Here is a 19,168-nt window from a genome sequence, read left to right as displayed (position 1 = left end):
TTCCCTCCCGTATTCGCTGCTGTGCCCCCCTCCCCGCCAGCTCCACTCAAGCGTCCTGCGGGCATCTCTCCTCCCCCAGCTCCATCTCATCACCTTTTTATTTTTATCGACACTGACAGTCTGCTCTGAAGCAAAGCCGTCCCCTCAGAGCTCCCCTTTCAGCTTTCCATGGCTTTGTATTTAATGTGGGTATTTTTCACCTGCCATGCTGCCTGCTGTCACCCCAGCACTGCAGGCAGGATGTGACAGAGAAACCACTTTTAGCTGAAAGAAAACCACAACCCTGCCAGGGCACGCAAACCCCTGACACTGCAGCATTTCCTTGCCACCACTGGTGTGCTCTTTGTGGCTCACTGATGCTCCTTTTTTCATCCCTCAGCGAGGGATTTGAAGTCCCGATTCAGCAGAAAATGGACTTGGACAATCACAGAAAGCAAAAAAGAATTCCCAGGTTGAGGGTAAGTGAAAAGAGTTTACCTTGGACTTTGCCTCAATACCTGTGGCAAGACAGATATTGATTTCATTTCTCCCACTCTGTGTACAAGCTGGAGAGTAACAAGAACACCGCTCCTTGCTATAAATTCTGCTTTGCACTTCTGCAGTGGCTTCCAGTAGAAACTGTCCAAGCACTCAACAGGAAGTGTTAAAAGATATCTTTCTTCCTAAATGTTTGCAGAAATTTGACTCAAAGACGCATGAAGGGAACCTCACCTTAAGCCCCCAGACTGACTCATTCTAAACAGTGTGAAAGAAATCACCAGAGACTATTTCTGGAGGATTATTTTTAAGCACGAAAATCCCACGAGTTATTCCATCATCAACATCTACTAGGAAACAAGTTTAAAAAAAAAAAAAAAAGTTTCTAATCTTTCAGCCTTTCTTTAACTGACAAACTAAATAAACACTTGACTTTTTTCATCCCTCCAGATCACTCTTTATAAATCAAATTTGTGAGCTGAGCCCTTCTGCCTGATTCCAGAACATATAAACTGAGACAAAAGATCCAAACCAAAGATTTACGAAGGGGGTTGCCAAAACCATAACTTATCTCCTCACCAGCATCTTCACAGGCTTGAGAGGTGGGTCCATGCAAACCTCATGAAGTTCAACAAGGCCAAGTGCAAGGTCCTGCACATGGGTCGGGGCAATCCCAAGCACAAACACAGGCTGGGCAGAGAATGGACTGAGAGCAGCCCTGCAGAGAAGGACTTGGGGGTGTGGGTTGACGAGAAGCTCAACACGACCTGGCAATGTGCAGGACATGGACCTGTTGGAGCGAGTCCAGAGGAGGGCCACGAAGATGATCAGAGGGCTGGAGCACCTCTCCTGTGAAGACAGGCTGAGAGAGTTGGGGTTGTTCAGCCTGGGGAAGAGAAGGCTCTGGGGAGACCTTAGAGCAGCCTTCCAGTACCTAAAGGGGGGCTACAAGAAAGCCAGAGAGATATTTTTTTTTACAAAGGCATGTAGTGATAGGACAAGGGGTAATGGTTTTGAACTAAAAGAGGGTAGATTTAGATCAGATGTAAGGAAGAAGTTCTTCCCTGTGAGGGTGGTGAGGCACTGGAACAGGTTGCCCAGAGAGGTTGTGGCTGCCCCATCCCTGGGAGTGTTCAAGGCCAGGTTGGATGGGGCTTGGAGCAACCCAATCTAGTGGAAGGTGTCCCTGCCCATGGCAGGGGGGTTGGAACTAGATGATCTTTAAGGTCCCTTCCAACCCAAACCATTCTATGATTCTATGATCTAAACAAGAGAGAGATCTCTAGTGCTCTGACATTAAGCATGCTTAAAGGATTATTCCAGGGCTTCCTCATTTCTCGCTCAAATACCCCTGCTCTTCCAGAAGTTGTAGAGAACTGGATTTATAGAGAATCAGACTTTGAATTTAGGCACCTGCTCTTCCTGTGTGGCTTTTCCCACGTTGGCACCTCCAGATAGCAATTCGTAGTGAAGATGACTAGGCTCAACCTCTAGCAATGCTTTTTTGTCTGTTGGGGAGGCAAGAGTGACTACGCTGATAATATAAATCTAAAATGGGACTCAGACAGGCTGTAGCTCCTCCGTACCTCACTGTCTTGCCTACCAGAAGGAATGTTGCAAGAAGAAAAGCATCAGGGATTTTGTGGGTCTTCCTAATAGAACAGGCCAAGCAAGGACAGGACAGGAGTGCAGCAGCTCACAATGATGGTTCAAGTGCTGTGAGAGTCAGGAGAATTTTCCTAAACTTTCCAACATTTAGTCCAATCCGCATGAATTCCCTGACTTGCTTAAATGTATATGGCAACTTGAATGGTAGCATAAAGATGAGAGCTCTGGAGACCTGGCCGCTTCAATGAAGTGCAAACCCTCCCACTGACCAACTCAGCTTGACTTGCTCTTTGAAGGCAAACAGGCAAGTGACAGCCCCCCGTGGCGATGCGCTCACAGTTCACCAATCCGGAATAAGCTGTGGGGAGGTCTCTCCTACAGCAATTATGGCATGATTAAGAGGAATCTTATCCTGTTGCTACTTGGAAGGATCATCCTGTACCTTCAAGACCAAATGATGTACTTTGCAATGGAGGAGATTTTCAGCCAATGCTGTGTTGCTCTTCTTCACGGTAAATATTGGACTAAAATACAACACCCCACTGAAAAAAGGAAGGGTAAAATGGAAGTTTCCTCTACAAACTGTAAGCCACAGACTGCCTGTCCTGCTACTAGTAAAATACTGCAGTCCTTACACAAAGCTGGAGAGAGTTTCACCATGTAAAATCTTCATGATCTGGCTCTCGCTTATTAAATGTGCTGGAGTTTGTGCTGGAAATGTGCTTCTTGTCCATGAATATAGAGGAGCATCTGCAGAAGCAGGAACGGCTGTGTGGAAGTCCTGTACCTGAGCTCTGCAGGAAGGGACAAGAGGGACCAGAAAGCTTTGGTTTCACATGGAGGCATATTTAATGGTTAGAAGGCAACAAAAAAGAAAAGCTAAACTTGTGAGACACCGATAATTTAAAAGCGTTCCATAATAGAAATCCTACTTCAGCCTGGTGGATGTAAAGCGTGGTATCTCTGACCTTAGATTCTCATGTTCTCCACAATTTTACTTTCTTATATTAAAAGGTCTGAATATCAAGAAATAAAGGCACCTAGATTACAGAAAGTCCAGTGCATAGTAAAATCAGCAGAAAAATCTCCACCTACTGCAGCAGGTTTTGGATCTCGGCTGTATATTTTAACAGGAGTTTGACATAACTTATGGAATAAGCAACATTTTCCAATATACTTATCCTATGTAAAAAGAGTGGATACCATCATGAAAGTGCTCTGATACAGTCAGCAGGAAAAGAAAAATTAAATAGTTGAGGAAGGAGAGAGTTCTTAACCAGAAATCTGACAGGATGTGAGGGGAACAAATACAAGCCGTTGTCAGAAACAAAACCTCTGCATAGATGGGTTTCATCTGAGCAACTATCCAGAGCTTTGCAAATGCTTTGAATTTGCTTTCCATTGGTCTGCAGCAATGGCATTTTCTCCTATTTTTATAACCTTTGCGTAACTAAGGCTGTGTGCATTTATATATTATGCTAAAAAAAACCCAAAACACCAGTAACCAAAAACTCTGATGGCATTTAAAAATGTTACATACTCTCCAAACTAAAATGCCTTTTTCAGTGCAAGACTTAAGTCCACTAAATGGCTGTTAATCGCGACAAGCCACAAGACAGCTGTTCCCAGGTCAAATAAACACTGCTGTTTGCTAGAAAGCTTGCAGACAGGACATGTCAGCAACAGGAAAAACAAAAGCAAAGCCTCCACCCCTATAGACTATTAAGGCAGAAAACAGATGTTGTAACGTCTTGTCTCATGATTGTGTCTGTAGGAAGGTGAGGTGAAGGCAAAAATCAGCTCTTAGCTCTACAGGGAAGAATGATGAGCTGCTGTGTAGATCTGTGTTTGAATTTCATCCTGTTGCTGGTAGGTGTCTGGACCTCAGACAGCGGCAAGCAACTGCGGAGGTACCACTATCCAACTGGGAATTAGCAGTCCCCAGCGGAGACACAAAAGTCTGGGGGCTGTTCTCATCTAAGGGTTGAACCTGGGTTTACCACCATGTGCTTCCGTCTCACGTTTCAGATGTCAGCTTTCCTAGCGTGATCAAGGGAAGGTTATCCTCTGAAAAATACAGGGCAGATTTCTTTCTTTTGAATTTCCAGAGAGCACGCTCCACCTCTGTAAGAGCTGCAACATGAAGTGTTGGTGGCTGGGAAGGGTCCCAGAGCAGATGAGAAAAGCGTTAATGAAGGCAGACCATTTGGAGGTACCATGCAGTGGCCTGTCCCAACTGAGTATCGTGGCCACTCTCCAATAACTGGAAGAAAAATTTCTGTTAAATAAAAGGCACCTTGACTCTGGTACTGATCCTCTAAGAGAGATAAATGAGTCTGGGCTTTAAGGTCTTGATGTCACCAGCTGAATTTTCTGTTGTTGTAGGAAAGGTCACATTGTCCAGGAATGGAGAGGACTGATGTCATATCTGGAAGTTGCCCGATGCCGCTGGTCAGAGCAAGACTGAAATCAAGAGGCCCTTTGTATCACCTACATCAGAGTAATAAAGAACAGTTAATGAAAAACTAAGGAAAGATAACATTGAAAGAAGTCCTGCAGGTCCCTTTGCCGTTAAAGAGATCATTAAGATCAAATGTAGGTATCTATTTCAGACTGAACTAAATTGTCCTCCAGGCTTCATTGAATATATTGACTAGATTTGATTTAGCTGACCAGCAGTAGTCGTTTAATGCCATTCCTGATGTCCCAGGATATATGAGGGTTTTGGAGGGGCTGGTGGATATGGCACAAGACTTACGAGAGCCCTACACAACCTGCAATGACAACTGGAGGCCACACTGGTTATACAAGAGCATCTGTTAAGAACTTTGATGTGTGGTAAGGGCTCACAAGAGCCAACCCCTGACCAAGGGTCTGACTAATTTTCCTGACTTTTTTCTTTGACTGCTCTGAACCACGGGGACTAACCTGTCTGCTTCCCCTGCAAGCAAAGCCTCTCTGCAGACCTTCTCAGCCAGGGGACAGGTCTCTGGCTGCACCAGTGCCATCTTACATTATTACTTGGAGTCCCCCTCGGATATCTGCCAAGATTTATATTTTCCCTGGAAGCTACCACCCTTCAAATCTGCAAGTTTGGTGGCCCACCTGAAATCTCCCTCCACTACTGAGTTTAAAACCGTGGGTTTTGCTAACAAAACCATCCGTTTTCATGTATGTCAAGGTGTAAGGAGCACTTGACAGGTCTCAGGGACCACCACCCCGATGCAGCCAGAAAACACAGCATCTCCCCAGCCTGGGGTGAGCGGTCCATGCACCCCCTTCTCCACCCTGCTGTGTGCACTACCTCGAGTGCTTGAGCTGCCGTCAGCCACGTAGAGCCTGCTCCAGCCACGGAGCACCTGGAGAGCTGCTGATAACCGGACTGTCGTACAAATCCGACCAACACATCATCTATCCCAGGAGGTCTTATGCAACTGGAAGGTGAGAATTCACTTGAACTTTTGCAAGCGAGGAACTATTAATTATTTCTTATCTTACTGAACTATAAACAGATGGTGATGAATAAACAGACTCCTAATTTAAACTTCATTAACGTTTTTCCAGCTTGACTTTTAATTTCCATATGTTCACTGCTTCTTCTGCCATCAAACACGCCTTGACTTCTTCAAGGGAGACTGACAAAGAACCCCAAGCTCCAAATTTGGCTTTTCAAGCCAGCCTCCGCTCCAGGCCTGTGGAACAGCAAAAGCAGTATTCAGAGTTTAAACATGGGCCATTTCCCACCTGGATTTCTTTGCATGTGACAATGCTGATGATGGGCTTGCAGGACCTGGCTTTATTGCCTATAACAAGTGTGAAGCATGTACAAGTTAAGCAGATGTGAACAGGCATTGGGAGGGGGATTGGCCCTATTTTCTTTCATGTTTTCCACTTTTCTGACTTTTTGATTTGGTTTCAAATTCTGCTTGCAAGACAGACAGGTCTAGATTGCAAATATAAAGTGCAGTGCTGAAGTACTCAAGGTATCAGAAGCAGCTCGACTGTAGCAGCTCCTTGATGGCTATTGGCAATTTTCAGTGACACTTAGAAAATCATCTCAGCTATCTCCACATTACTGAACTGTGGGGAACAGACAGACAAAATGCTGGTCTGACTCCATGAGATGCTGACAGCCTCCAGCTGTGAAGTTTTTAGCTTGTTTCACTTGCACTTAACTTCAAGAATTTAGGATCCAAATCAAGCCGAAGGTCTTCCCTCTTGGAGAATAAAACAAAAGTCCTGAAAAAACATAAAGTGACGGAAGTTTAACAAAGGGAAATGCAAAGTCTTGCACTTAGGAAGCAATAACGCCATGCACCCGTATGGGCTGGAGAGCAGCTCTGCAGAGAAGGACCTGGGGGTCCTGGTGGACACCAAGTTAACAAGAGCCAGCAATGTGCCCTAGCCACAAAGAAGGTGAATGCTGTCCTGGGCTGAATTAGGAGAATTGTTGCCAGCAGTTCAGGGGAGGTGATCCTTCCCCTCTGCTCAGCACTGGTGAGACTCATCTGGGATGCTGGGTCCAGATCTGGGCTCCCCAGTACATGAGAGACAGGGACATACTGGAAAGAGTCCAGCAAAGGGCTGCAAAGAAGATTAAGGGACTGGAGCATCTCACGTATGAGGAAAGGCTGAGAGAGCTGGGGCTGTTCGGTCTAGACAAGAGAAGGCTTGGGTGGGATCTTATCAATGTGTATAAATATCCGATGGCATTCAGGAGAAAGCAAAGAAAACAGAGTGGCAATGGGCACAAACTGAAAAACAGGAAATTCCATTTAAACATAAGATTTTTTTCCCATGTTAACACTGGAACAGGTTGTCTAGAGAGGTTGTGGAGTCTCTATACCTAGAGATATATTCAAAACCCAACTAGACATGGCCCTGAGCAGCCTGATTTGGTTGACTGTGCTTTTATCAGGGGTTTGGACTAGATAACATCAAGAGGTCCCTGCCAACCTCAGTGATTTTGTGATAGTAAGCCAAGGAACTATGTTAATGCAGAAAACCGCATCCCACCTGCTCAGGTCACCAGGCTCTGGTGTCAGGAGTCTTCTGTGGTTTAAAGGTCTCCCCTCTCCGTTCTAGAATATTTTCCCTCATACTCAAGCTTCCATGCCATTAAAGTAAACTCTAAAACTGGGCCAGGATTCCAGGATACCAGTGCTGCCTGGTATTCCCACCACTCTCCACGAAGGCTGTTTACCGTTCGATGCCGTGATTTCTGCACAGTGGCCTGCTCTCCAGGGCTGCTCATCCCACCCAGACACAACTCACAGTACCTTGTTCAGCTGCCATCCCTAAATGACTCTCCTGCTTCTGAAAGCGTATCTGATTGCAGAGCAAATTGATTAGCAATAATGGGATAAACAGATAATGAGCTGAGCCAACCGACCTAGACCTGATTGCTTTTCTTGGCTTTTTAACAAAAAAGAGGGGGTTGCTTTTTTTTTTTTTTTAATTTTATTTGGGTGCTTCAGGTTAAGCTGAACTCTTTGTAAACTACAGCCATGGAGAGGTGAAGCTTTCTTAAAAGCAAAAACAACCCCCCCTCTCTGTGCTCCAGGATCATTACGTAAAAAAAGCAAGTGGAAGTCAGCAAGAAGCAACGCAGTGATGAGACCTGCCTTGCAGCAAGCCTTTAGGAGCTCAGCCACACTTCACATGGAGAGAGATATGCCACCATCTGTGAGTCTGGAAAGCAAAACCCCCTCCAGCCATCCTCTCCTCCTAACCCTTGGGAGAGCTTCCCTACTGCTGCTAACTGTATTATCAGCTAAGCAGTCACTGTATTGCATACAGATGCCCTGGCTGAAAATGTATCTGGAGTAAAAGCCTGGTTTTCAGTGGGGCTGGGATTGCATTCTTTACTTTTGAAGTATGTTTGTAAAATTTCAAATTAATGCAGAGATTAATGCATTTTCAAAATAATGCATAGGACTGAGGAACTCTATTTATTATAAGCTCCTAAAACTTAGTAGTTTTAGGTGCCTTGGAGTGCTACTAAGTGCCTTGGAGAACCCTAGGCTGTGGAGTTGCTTATTTGTTTGTTTTACATTGCAGTGGTGGGAGATGCCACCAGAGAAGCAGCCCTGTACAGCCAGAGAGCTAAGAGAAAGGGAAAGAAGAGAGCCCAGGCAGCTACTGAGCAGCTCGCAGCTTGCTATCAGCCTGCTGGCAGCATGGAAACTGCTTTCTGCAAAGCAATTCTTAAAAACTTCTCATCACGCTTGTCCAGCGGGGTGGCAGAGAGAGATCTCACTGAACGCATTCAGATCCTGGGACTGACTTGGCTGCACTGATACTGCAGTTGCCCAGGCAGGACTCCCACAGGTCATATCGAAAATTTCGATATAACCTAGGAACCCTTTGAATGACGCAGCTGAAGCTCCAAACCTGACCTGCTACCAACTGCTTACACTACACTGACCTTGCAGAAAGCAGCGCTGCAGGGTCGCTGGTGGTATAACTGCACTGAGATGCTGCTGAGCTAAATGTCCCGGCTGTTCTGGATGCTGGAGCACCGTCAGAACTTTAGCTCCTGCCTCTGCATACCCATTACAGCACTGCATTGCTTGGCACTGGCATACAGGGCAATGTGGCTTTTGTATATGTTAGACACAACTTGGGCATTCCCAAGGAACTCCCTAAGCAGCTGCTGGGAAAACATCATCCACAAAAATCTGCACCCGCAGCCATTGCAGATTGATGTACGATACTATGTACAGATTTATTTGGGAGAAGAGGTGTGGAGAAAGAGAAGAGGCAACCTAACCTGGATGACATGAATTTTCTGTTTTGGGGTGTTATTTCTCCCTAGATACATAGTAGCTTCCTGTGAATTTTAATCCTGGGTGCTGCCAAAATACTGCATTTCCCATTCCTCTGTCTACCCACAGTGTTTTTACAGGCCCCAATCACAAAATAGCTGGACACTTTTCAATCTGTCCTTACCTTACCACTGTTAGATAGGAAAATATTAATATTTCTATTTTAAAGTAGGAAAAATAAGGCCAGGAGACCTAGGCGTCAACTTAACTGCAGCCAACAGTGCTACTGTAGTTGCAATCATCTATGGATATCAAGTAAGGCAAAGACTGCAGGGAGAGCAACCATGAGACTAGCACTGAGTGGGATTAAAACATGCTTAGGGTGGGAAATTAAGGCATCCACAGTTAATGATTCATATTTGCAAGACATCATTACAAGCAGACATGATCTGTGTCATTCACGGTATTTTATCTAGTGCATCCCAGCCATGCCTGCCACGAGAATGGCCCGTTTCTGGCAAGGAAAGCCAGACACCTCACACATAACAAAACTCCAGATTTCACTAGTCCAACACCCAGGTACATCTGTGTGTGATGCAATCCAGCAGCACTTTCTCTTTAGCTGTGTGATAAAGGGAGGAATAACCAAAACTCCCTTTCCAACCTGTCAAAACCCAGCAAAAAAAGTCTTCTACATCACTTCATAGAAATGGTGCAGGCGATCTCACTGAGTCGAGTTTTAGGTCCTTTAGAACACAGTCTGCCCTGAGATCGAGAGGAGGCATTTTGTACATCGTCAGTCCTGCATTGAGCAGAGAAGAATCCTGCCACTTGCACAGTAACAGGTATTTCAAAAGTTTTTTTAATAATGCCCCAAATTATATTGTGAGCACTCTCTGGGGGCCAAAGGGCTAGAAAGATCATCTAACAAATACCCAAGTGAAAGTTTAGCTTCCTGAAATGCAATTCTGTATGTGAACGAACAGATTCGTCACTCCTAATGATGGAACTGGGACTTCACCTCATTTGGCCAAATCCCCTCCAAGCCAGTGATCACCAGGGCAGGAATCCCCTGCGATGTGTGGTTATTTCCAACACAGCTGAGCTGTTCGCTAAGAATCTCCTCACAGTAAACGAAGATCTCGTCAACAGGCAAGACAATCTGAACAAGATTCATCACATCGTAAAAGAGATGCCTACGCTTGGCCAGAATACACTAGAGCTACCTAAAAATCAAGTGAAAGAAATCCCTCCCCGAAAGTCATTCCCATGCAATGGCTATTTGCCCATGTGAAACAAACCGGTCTCAGTCTACTTAGTCTTGACCTTAATGGTAAAGAATCCACTTCTGTATTGAATCACAATCGTCGCTTTACATCTTTAACTAGTTATTTCAGCATGGAGGTAAAAGGATAACAGGGCAGAGGACGGCAAGGGCAGTCCTGCTCATGAAATCCATCCTGTGCCGCAATACACAACTGCATCCTACACACCCTTTCATAAACTGGGCAAGCTCTGCCATGAAGTCAATAAAACACTCCTTCCTGCAGACCTCCAGAAAGGCTTTTCAGTATCCTCTGATGGTTATAAACGTCCTTTAAAGTCCAGACTTTGATCTCACAGCCGTTTTACTCTCCTGTGTACACACTGCCAGCTTAAACTGATCTTCCCCGCTGTTTTCTCCTTAGCTGCATCTTCTGCAGCCCTTCCCGTGCTGAAAAGCTAACCTCTTCTCGTCAGAGGTGGTCACACTTTTGTGACCCCCGTGTCTCTCCTGTGTCCCTGCTAAAGTCTACTCAAATGTGGGTAACTTCACAGATACCGAATCACACTCCTAATAGGGAATAGGGGCTCCCATCCTGCTAATAATAAGCAGCAGTCCTGTGGTCCAGGACTGCTGACACCAGGAACAGCAGTTGGCACCTACTAGCAGCACTGAAAACACAGAGGTTTAATTTGAAAAGAAAGCATTGATTTCACCCATGCGTACACACCCGCTATAAGGAATGGATGTTCGAAGACAAAATAGTGTTAAGACAAACGTTTTTGTTTATCAGTGGAGATCTACCTGCTTACCCTGAGCCAGTGATCAATCTCAGCACTACCACCACATGTTCTTAATAAGTGACCAATCTATCTGACAAATCAAATTACATCTGTGATTAAGCCCCTCTGATCAATACAATTGATAATGGCTTCCAAACAAAGCTTTATTTCCAGACTCTACCGAAAAGACGTGTTTCCTTATTTCCACTCATTTAATTAGAAAAGATAACAAATAGGTTGTTAAACCTCAAGCGATTTCCTTTTTGCTGAAAGGATGTTGAATGTGCAGACGGCAACACACCCACCTGGCCATAAATCAAGGTATTGCATTACAGGTGGCAGGGAATCCCAATTGCTTTCCATTCCCATTCTCTGGGGGACTGAACTGTGTTAAAGTTGCATTTTTCCTGGGAGTTTTACCAGGATTTTTTCTTTCTAGCAACACTCAGCCTAAACAGTCATCACCTTCCTATGATGCCATATCATCACCTTCATAAGATTTCTCCCCAGCAGACTTCCCCCTCACACCCAACCATCAAAGTTCAAAGTTTCATTTTGCAGCTGTGCTCAGCTATGTTCATTGAGTTCTGGAGCCCCACTCCAGAAAAACATCTTTTTTGACCCATTTGTGCTCACACACTATGCCTTAAACACTCCAAGGGGGAACCACATCCCATTTAGGCACTTTGAAGTTACCTGTCCACACCACTTTCAAAGCAGACTTCTCCATGAGATGATTCACCCGTAGCCACCCATTTGAGAGCCAACACTTTAGAGTTGCTGGGTTCTTTCTGTTGGTTGCAAGGGCAGCCGTGAGTGTCTAGATAAGAGTCAGGTATTGAGCTCTTCAATACCTGCTGATGTTTCGGGGCAAATGAATGCCAACTGCTTTCCACACAGTTTGCATTGTAAAATTTGGCTGGACACATGCTGTGTCCCTATACACACTTGACCCACACTGATATCATCAATGACCATTTCTACCCAGGACATGCAGACATACACAAATGGCATCTGACATTAACTCAGGATTAGCAGGTACTGTCTCCATGGACAAAAACCTTTTTATAGTGCTCACAAGTGCAATTTCTGAATCAGTCCCATTTAATCACCATAGGTAGAAATGACTGGTGGAAATGCAGAATTATCCCAGTCCAATATTTCAGCATTCCATTAAGAAAAACAAACTCCAAAGGATTTCTATATACTTGCTACTGCTTGGGCATTAAGGGCTTGTAAAATGACTGAGTGTGTTTCTACATTAGAATCAGGAAAAATGTTTTTGGAGGTTTAATTCAGTGGAGAGGAAAAAAAAAAACTGGTTTGGATTAAAATTTCCAATGAGAAAAATCATTTTGAAAAAGCAGAAAAAAATATTAACACTTGAAGTATTTATTCTGCTATTTTGAATGTACTGTATTTAATTGAATTTCTTTAAATACCCATGAAAATGAAATGAAGCACTTAGTTGGCTTTCAGATGAATGTTTTTAACTACCCTGACTTTTCCCTTTACTGGATTCCAGAAGAAAATTTCTTCAAACAGCTGCGTTTAACTGTACAGGGACAGTTGAAATAGTTTCTGAATCAAAGAAAACTGTATCTTAGTAGATAAAAGCCGGGGCCAAAAGCCATCCTTGCCTTCAGTAGAGCTCCTGCAGGGATCAGCTTGTCCCCAGGATTCTATTCTATCGTTAAGTAGCGTTGTGCAGAACCGTCCTTTAGTCTGTAGCCTAACTGCAAGCAATGCCAAGGGATAGAGGATGAGAAGACATCCTCTTCCACTTTTTCCCCTTTCAGGAGGTGGGATGCAAACATCAAGCACGATACACATCTTCCCACCCCTTGCCCCAGCAATGTGATACCTTGTGTTCGGAGCCTGACAGCCTACCGCCGGTCCCTACGCCTCCTTTATTCCCCAAACCTGGACCCGCAGTTTGAGAGAGGCACTTGGAGGGGGAGAGGTCCAACTCAATGCCTCAACTTGGGGCTTTGACAGCACTGCTGTGGGATGGGATGGGATGGGATGGGATGGGACAGCACCAAACCCAAAAGCGTTCTTTCTCTGCCATGCTGATCTCTACAATTTCAGACAGCACGGGTGGCTGCGTCAAAATTTCCCAAGCTCTCTGCAGGCTGCCCACTGGGGAATTGTGTTAGCATAGACCCTTTCAACATCACACACCCGTGTCCCGTCTTGCACGTTGGTCTGCAGCTCCTCTGCTCTCAGCAACTTCTTACAGCCTCTCTCCTGCTCTGAAACCCCGCGTGCCCAATGCACGATGTGCCATGCCTGCTCCTCAAGGGAGGCACAGCTCCATGGTTGCTGCCTGAGACCGGGATGGAGAAATCTCGGGAGGCTAAAAGAGGAAAGGTGGCATCATCGACCTCTCCCTCCTCTCCTGATCGCTGAAGCAGGGAGTGCGTGAAGGGGACTGGAGAGCCTTCCAGAAGCACTGCCCGATGTGGTGTGTGCTCCATGTCATGAGAACAAGGAGACGATCTCAGCTGTCTGGCCCAACTTCAGAGATACCTTGCAGCCTTGGAGCACACCCTTCCTTCCTCTGCTTCGACACCAGGGCAGGAGCAGCTTTGGCATGGGGATGGGAGAACAGTTCAATGGAAGGAGAAGGTCGCCGTGACTTCCCTTGAAGCACACCAAGGCCTATGAGAACTTCAGGCTTTCAGATCCCACGGAAAAATTGGTTAAGGCACTTCCAGTTCAGAGAGATGGATGACTAACTGTGATTAAACACACTGAGACACCTAAGCTAGGCTTACCCAGCTGGGAGGCAGCGAGTGATCCCCAGCGAGCAATTCAAACTCTTGGTTGACTGAATCATACTTTGGAAGTACCTATTCCTCTCCCTCCTAACGCAAGAGCTCAACATCAGCTGGAGTGACTGCCCTGCAGCAGAAGGGGTGAGAAATGGCATCGGCGAGGCAGATGTGAGGCTGGGTGATGTTGGTTTTGCAGGCCAGGGAGAGAAGAGAGCGTCCCCATACCTGAAGTCTGGTTATCCCCCATAAGCTCTGCCAAGCACTGGCTGCGCTCCTCTTCGATCTCCTGCATGATGCTGCACTCTGGATGTGTGCTGGATGCCTGCAGAAAGGGCAGAGAAGGAGAGAGTGAGCAAAACCCAAATATCCTCAGAGATGCGTTCCTGGGGATTCATGGTTGTCTGAGCTCTCCTGGGCCACCGCACAATGGGGATATACATCCAGCCTTATTTTATGTTTGCTTGAGAGAGGGGAGTGTAACCCAGAGTTTGTTGAAAAAACAGCATTTCCCTCCATGACTTCCTTAAAAACAGCATTTCTCTCCATGCCTTCCTTAAAAAAAACCCTTATTTTTGCTGAGATCAGGAGCAATTCTGCTTCTTTATGCTCCGGGAACCCTGCCTGACTAACCTAACACTAACAGCTATCTAGGGCAGGAAGATGGCAGTTTTAATATTCATGCCAAGAGCAGTGGGATCTGTGCTTATATGGTTTATTCCCTCCATTCTCACGTGGCCTGCCTCCTGGCTCATGCTAATTCAAAGCAAAACAAAAACCAAATCAAATAAGAATGAAATCTCCGATGCAGATTAGGAGATCAAGGAGCTAAAAAGCAGGAAATTCCCAATGACAAGACTTTTTCCCCCAAGCGGTTTCTCCTCAGTCAGACCTAATTATATTGTGTTTGTAATACAACAGTGGCTATAAATGTTCAGGTAATTAATCGTGGACTCCTTACAACATGTAATTCAGGAACTGCCTCAATCATAAAATGCGCTAATGACAATTTGCACTCCAAAAAAGGAACCAGGAGGTGGACAACGGGTCACTTAACACAGTGTCCCCTTGCCACCAACATGCTCTCGACTTGGAAGGAACACCTTGCTTCACTGCTACGGCAATTGCAAGCAGAAATTGAGGTTCCATTACGCACGGCGCTGCACAAACCCCTGTCTCTTTCAAAAAGACTGGAAATGGCATTCAGCAGGGAGAAACCTATTCAGAAACTCGAGAGATGGTGAGAGGGGAGTGATGTGAAGAGAGCAGAAGTCTCAGCTTCGGTTTATACCATCACTATTAAATGCGATACAGAAAGAACCCTGAGTCGGGTGACCTTCAGAGACAGATTTTGAGGACAGGGGATGAGCCTTTGCCTGTAGGAAGTCATTGATTCAGTGTTCACTCTTGCTGGATTTTGGAAAAAGCATGTATTTTCATCAGCAATAGGCAGAGAAAGGAAAAAAAAAAGATCTTTTCATGTCTCATTTCAATATATTTGCCAGACAAGTCTGCAAGACAGAAGGCCTAGAAATCCTTTGAAGGAACAATTGTTTGATGTAAATTGCCCTTTGGATTAAAATTATAAAATAATTTAGCACATTATATTTATTCTCACCATTTCTTATTAACCCAAACCAGCTCTCTTCTCTGTTTCACCCCATGTTTTGTTCAGACTGTAATTTCCTTTAGGTTGAGAATGGGCCTTGATTAGTAGTGTATAAACAATTAATTATGTGGTTTTCTAGTCAAATTAAAATTAAAAAAAAACAAACATGAGAAGGAGGGGAATTATTTGGAGTTGTCTTGGTACTAAATTTTTTTTTTCCCAAAGGGAAACAGATCTTAGGAAATTTTATCTTGGCTCATCTAAAATACCATAGATTCATTTTTGTTTTGATTTACAGTGCTTCTTGCCTTTTTATTTTAACCTTAAAAAAGCATGAGGGGAAGCGTGAGAGATTTGCAGAACACTTGCTGTAAAAATAAAGACTGAAATATTTTCACAACATTCTGACTTTTTCAAAGGAAAGTTTTAACTCTCTGGACTTAAACTATTGCCAAATTCATCTCACATTTATAAATAACTCAAGTTTTCACTTTATAAATTAATTCTTACAGCTTTAACTTTGATCAGGGCTGGCAAAGCGCTGTGTACAACTGCAATGGATTTTTTAAATTTTTTTATGCAGTAAATTTTCTACCAAGCCCATTAGCAAGTACTTCACTGCTGCATCTTCCCTTCACTAAAAATGCATGTCTAATTTGGTTGGTTGCATATTTACCACAACGGCCCGATAGCTACTTTTGAGTAAATGTTTTATCACCTTTCGGAAAAAAAAAAAAAAAGAGGCCAATTCATTGTTAGTATTCTGCAAAATGGGCTCATGATACATTCGGGTAAACTTGATTATGGATGTAATTTAAAAAATTTTTTTTTTTTTTTCATCCAGTCCAAGAGGAAAGACATCTATGTTAGGCAAACCACTGGAAAAAGAGTGTCAAATAGCTAAAACACCAGGTGATCTTGGCTTTTTCAGTGTTGGTGTTGACTTGCTGTAAGCTTTTAAGCAAGGTGGCTCCATTGACTGAGGGAGCATTTAGGTGCCCGATCCCTACTGATTTCAAGCAGAACCAGACACTGAGGTGGGATTTAGTCTCCCAAATAGAAGCATCTAGCCTCAGCTGAGATGTCCTAGGGTACCTACCCCTCTTGGGGGTCATGGGTCCATGTAAATCGTATGTTGGATCTGACAACCCCAAAACAGCTACCTCATATATATTAAGCTCTCTAAAACAGTACTAGATACTTAAAAGCAAACGAATTCTAAGTTTGCAGATGACACCAAGCTGGGCGGGAGTGTTGATCTGCTGGAGGGTAGGAAGGCTCTACAGAGGGATCTGGACAGGCTGGACCGATGGGCCGAGGCCAGTTGTATGAGGTTCAACAAGGCCAAGTGCCAGGTGCTGCACTTGGGTCACAGCAACCCCATGCAGCTCTAAGGGCTTGGGGAAGGGTGGCTGGAAAGCTGCCCAGTGGAAGAGGACCTGGATGTGTTGGTCAACAGCCGGCTGAATATGACCAGCAGTGTGCCCAGGTGGCCAAGAAGGCCAACGGCATCCTGGCCTGTATCAGAAATCGTGTGGCCAGCAGGAGCAGGGAGGTGATCGTCCCCCTGTACTGGGCACTGGTGAGGCCACACCTCGAGTGCTGTGTTCAGTTTTGGGCCCCTCACTACAGGAAAGACATTGAGTTGCTGGAGCATGTTCAGAGAAGGGCAACCAAGTTGGCGAGGGGCCTGGAGCACAAGTCTTATGAAGAGCGGCTGAGGGAACTGGGGTTGTTTAGCCTGGAGAAAAGGAGGCTGAGGGGAGACCTGATCGCTCTACAACTACCTGAAAGGGGGGTGTAGTGAGGTGGGGGTCGGTCTCTTCTCCCAAGTAACAAGCGATAGGACAAGAGGAAATGGCCTCAAATTGCACCAGGGGAGGTTTAGATTGGATATTAGGAAAAATTTCTTCCCTGAAAGGGTTGTCAAGCATTGGAACAGGCTGCCCAGGGAAATGTTGGAGTCACCATCCCTGGAGGTATTTAAAAGAACTGTAGATGTGCCACTTAGGGACATGGTTCAGTGGTGGACTTGGCAATGTCAGGTTAATGGTTGGACTCAATGATCTTAAAGGTCCTTTCCAACCCAAATGATTCTATGATTCTCTAAACAAACAAACAAAGACTGGGATGTATCTCACCTGTTCTCAAAGTGGGACACATCTTCTTTCATTTTAGCTGGGTAAAAACTGTATCTTTAGCCCAAACTAATATTTACCATTCCTTGTAGTCCACAGAGAGCTAGTGAGCATCAGCCCTGAAGGCTTTCATCCCACTTCACTGACAGTAGTTGGACCAATTCAAACTAAAATACCTACTATTCAGCTGGAGAAGGTCAGTGATGTGTGAATTTAATGTCTAAAACCTTTAACTGAATCATCAAGGTCAACAAACAGACTCACATTGGACGCCTTCTCGTTTATGGCTCATTTTCCACTTTAACTAAACAAGTAAATAAATAGCCCAAACAATCACAGCAACCCTCCTTCTACCTCCCTAGTGATAACACTAATAACCCTCACATATCACAGCCATCATTGCTATAGGCTAACAAAGGCAGCAGGAATCAAAAAAAAAAAAAACAACCCAAAACCCAAAACCCCCACAGATTTGGGCATCACTAGGAAAAAGAAAAGTGTGTCTTTTTTAGTCGGTGGGTCATCAGTTCACCCAGCATGATGGTGAGCAGGGCAAGAAGTTCAGCTGCCTTAATTCACCTCCCAGGTGACAAAATGCTCATGGCTGAAAAGACCCCCCAAGAGCTGCAAGTCTTGCCTGTCAAGGGCAATCTTCCCTGGGATGAGGCTAAATAACTCTCCTTCCTTGGTGTATTCCTTCTAGAAAAGCTTGAAGTAGACTTTATAGACAGCTTGGTACAAACTCACTTTACTTCTTCCCCAGTTATGGTTTTTTTTGCTGTGGTTTTTTTGGTTGGCTTTTCCTGTGGAAAAGGTAGAGATTTGGGGCTCTGGCATCCTTCACTGCAGTGGGCAGTTGGCCACGCAGAAATAGGACTGAGGACTACACTAATTCACATTTCCCATCCAAAAAGTGTAGATAAAGGAAAAGCATGACCAGCTTTGGTTAGCTCACATTAACATCGGCTAGTGAAGAATAATCCAGTTTCCTGGACATCTCCATTGTGGCTGAAGCCAAAACACAGTAAACCCTCCTTCACTAAGCCCTAGTGGCATGCCCAAGATACCACGTAAAAATTGTGGTAGGTTTGTCAGGGGTCATTTTTTCCTGCACACACTCTGAAACCCTGAGCAGAAAGACGAAGGGAATGTTTTTCTGGATGTGATTTCCTGCAGATCTGAATTCTGCAGCAACTCTCACTTGGAATTATCCCCAAAGTCTTTATTAATGAGAGTTTTCCTTCCCACCAGATCCCAACAATTGTTAGAGGATTACCGCACAGTCTGCTACTGCAAAGAAAGCCATTGTGTACACTCTTTAATTAAATACAATTCAAAGGATTGTCACAGACTGAAGGAACCGCAGAAATGTTTAGTCTCATCTATGCTGTCTGCCGTTAGCAGGGCCAGGCTAACCATGGGCCAACTCCTTTGCTTACACGGCAACTCCTCAAAGGCCGGTGGGATTCACAGCGAAGCCAGAGCTGCAGGTAAGCAGGAGTATGGGCCCACAAGAAGTGATGTAAACCTCAGTACCCCCATTTCTCCTGATCCCAGAGTGTTCCTGGGCTCACCTGGAGCTCACCGTATGGAGAGTCCAGCAGAGACGGAGACTAGGGTGACCATGGTGATAATGGGATTTGGAGTTAAACAAGGAAGGAGTAGAATTGAAAAGCCTACAGATGATGAAATCACATCCCTCACCCATTTCTGTTCATCTCCCAGAGCCTCCACAGCAGTGACATA

The 19,168-nt window shown here is 44.9% G+C and overlaps 1 protein-coding gene across 2 annotated transcripts in view; it reads right to left on the bottom strand.

The window, feature by feature from the left end:
• Positions 1-13,995, bottom strand: part of VIPR1 (vasoactive intestinal peptide receptor 1) — a 75,804-nt gene extending 61,809 nt beyond the window's left edge. For both annotated transcript variants that reach the window (XM_010561299.1, XM_010561309.1), the window contains exon 1: positions 13,904-13,995. In XM_010561299.1, coding sequence (XP_010559601.1) covers positions 13,904-13,970 — 67 coding nt within the window. In that variant the 5' untranslated portion in view covers positions 13,971-13,995. The remainder of the gene's footprint in view (positions 1-13,903) is intronic.
• Between the last annotated feature and the right edge of the window lie 5,173 nt (positions 13,996-19,168).

Source organism: Haliaeetus leucocephalus, unplaced genomic scaffold (assembly GCF_000737465.1).
Source record: "Haliaeetus leucocephalus isolate CR32 unplaced genomic scaffold, Haliaeetus_leucocephalus-4.0 Scaffold0, whole genome shotgun sequence".
NCBI lineage: Eukaryota > Metazoa > Chordata > Aves > Accipitriformes > Accipitridae > Haliaeetus > Haliaeetus leucocephalus.
This window is presented reverse-complemented; position numbering and strand designations above follow the sequence as displayed.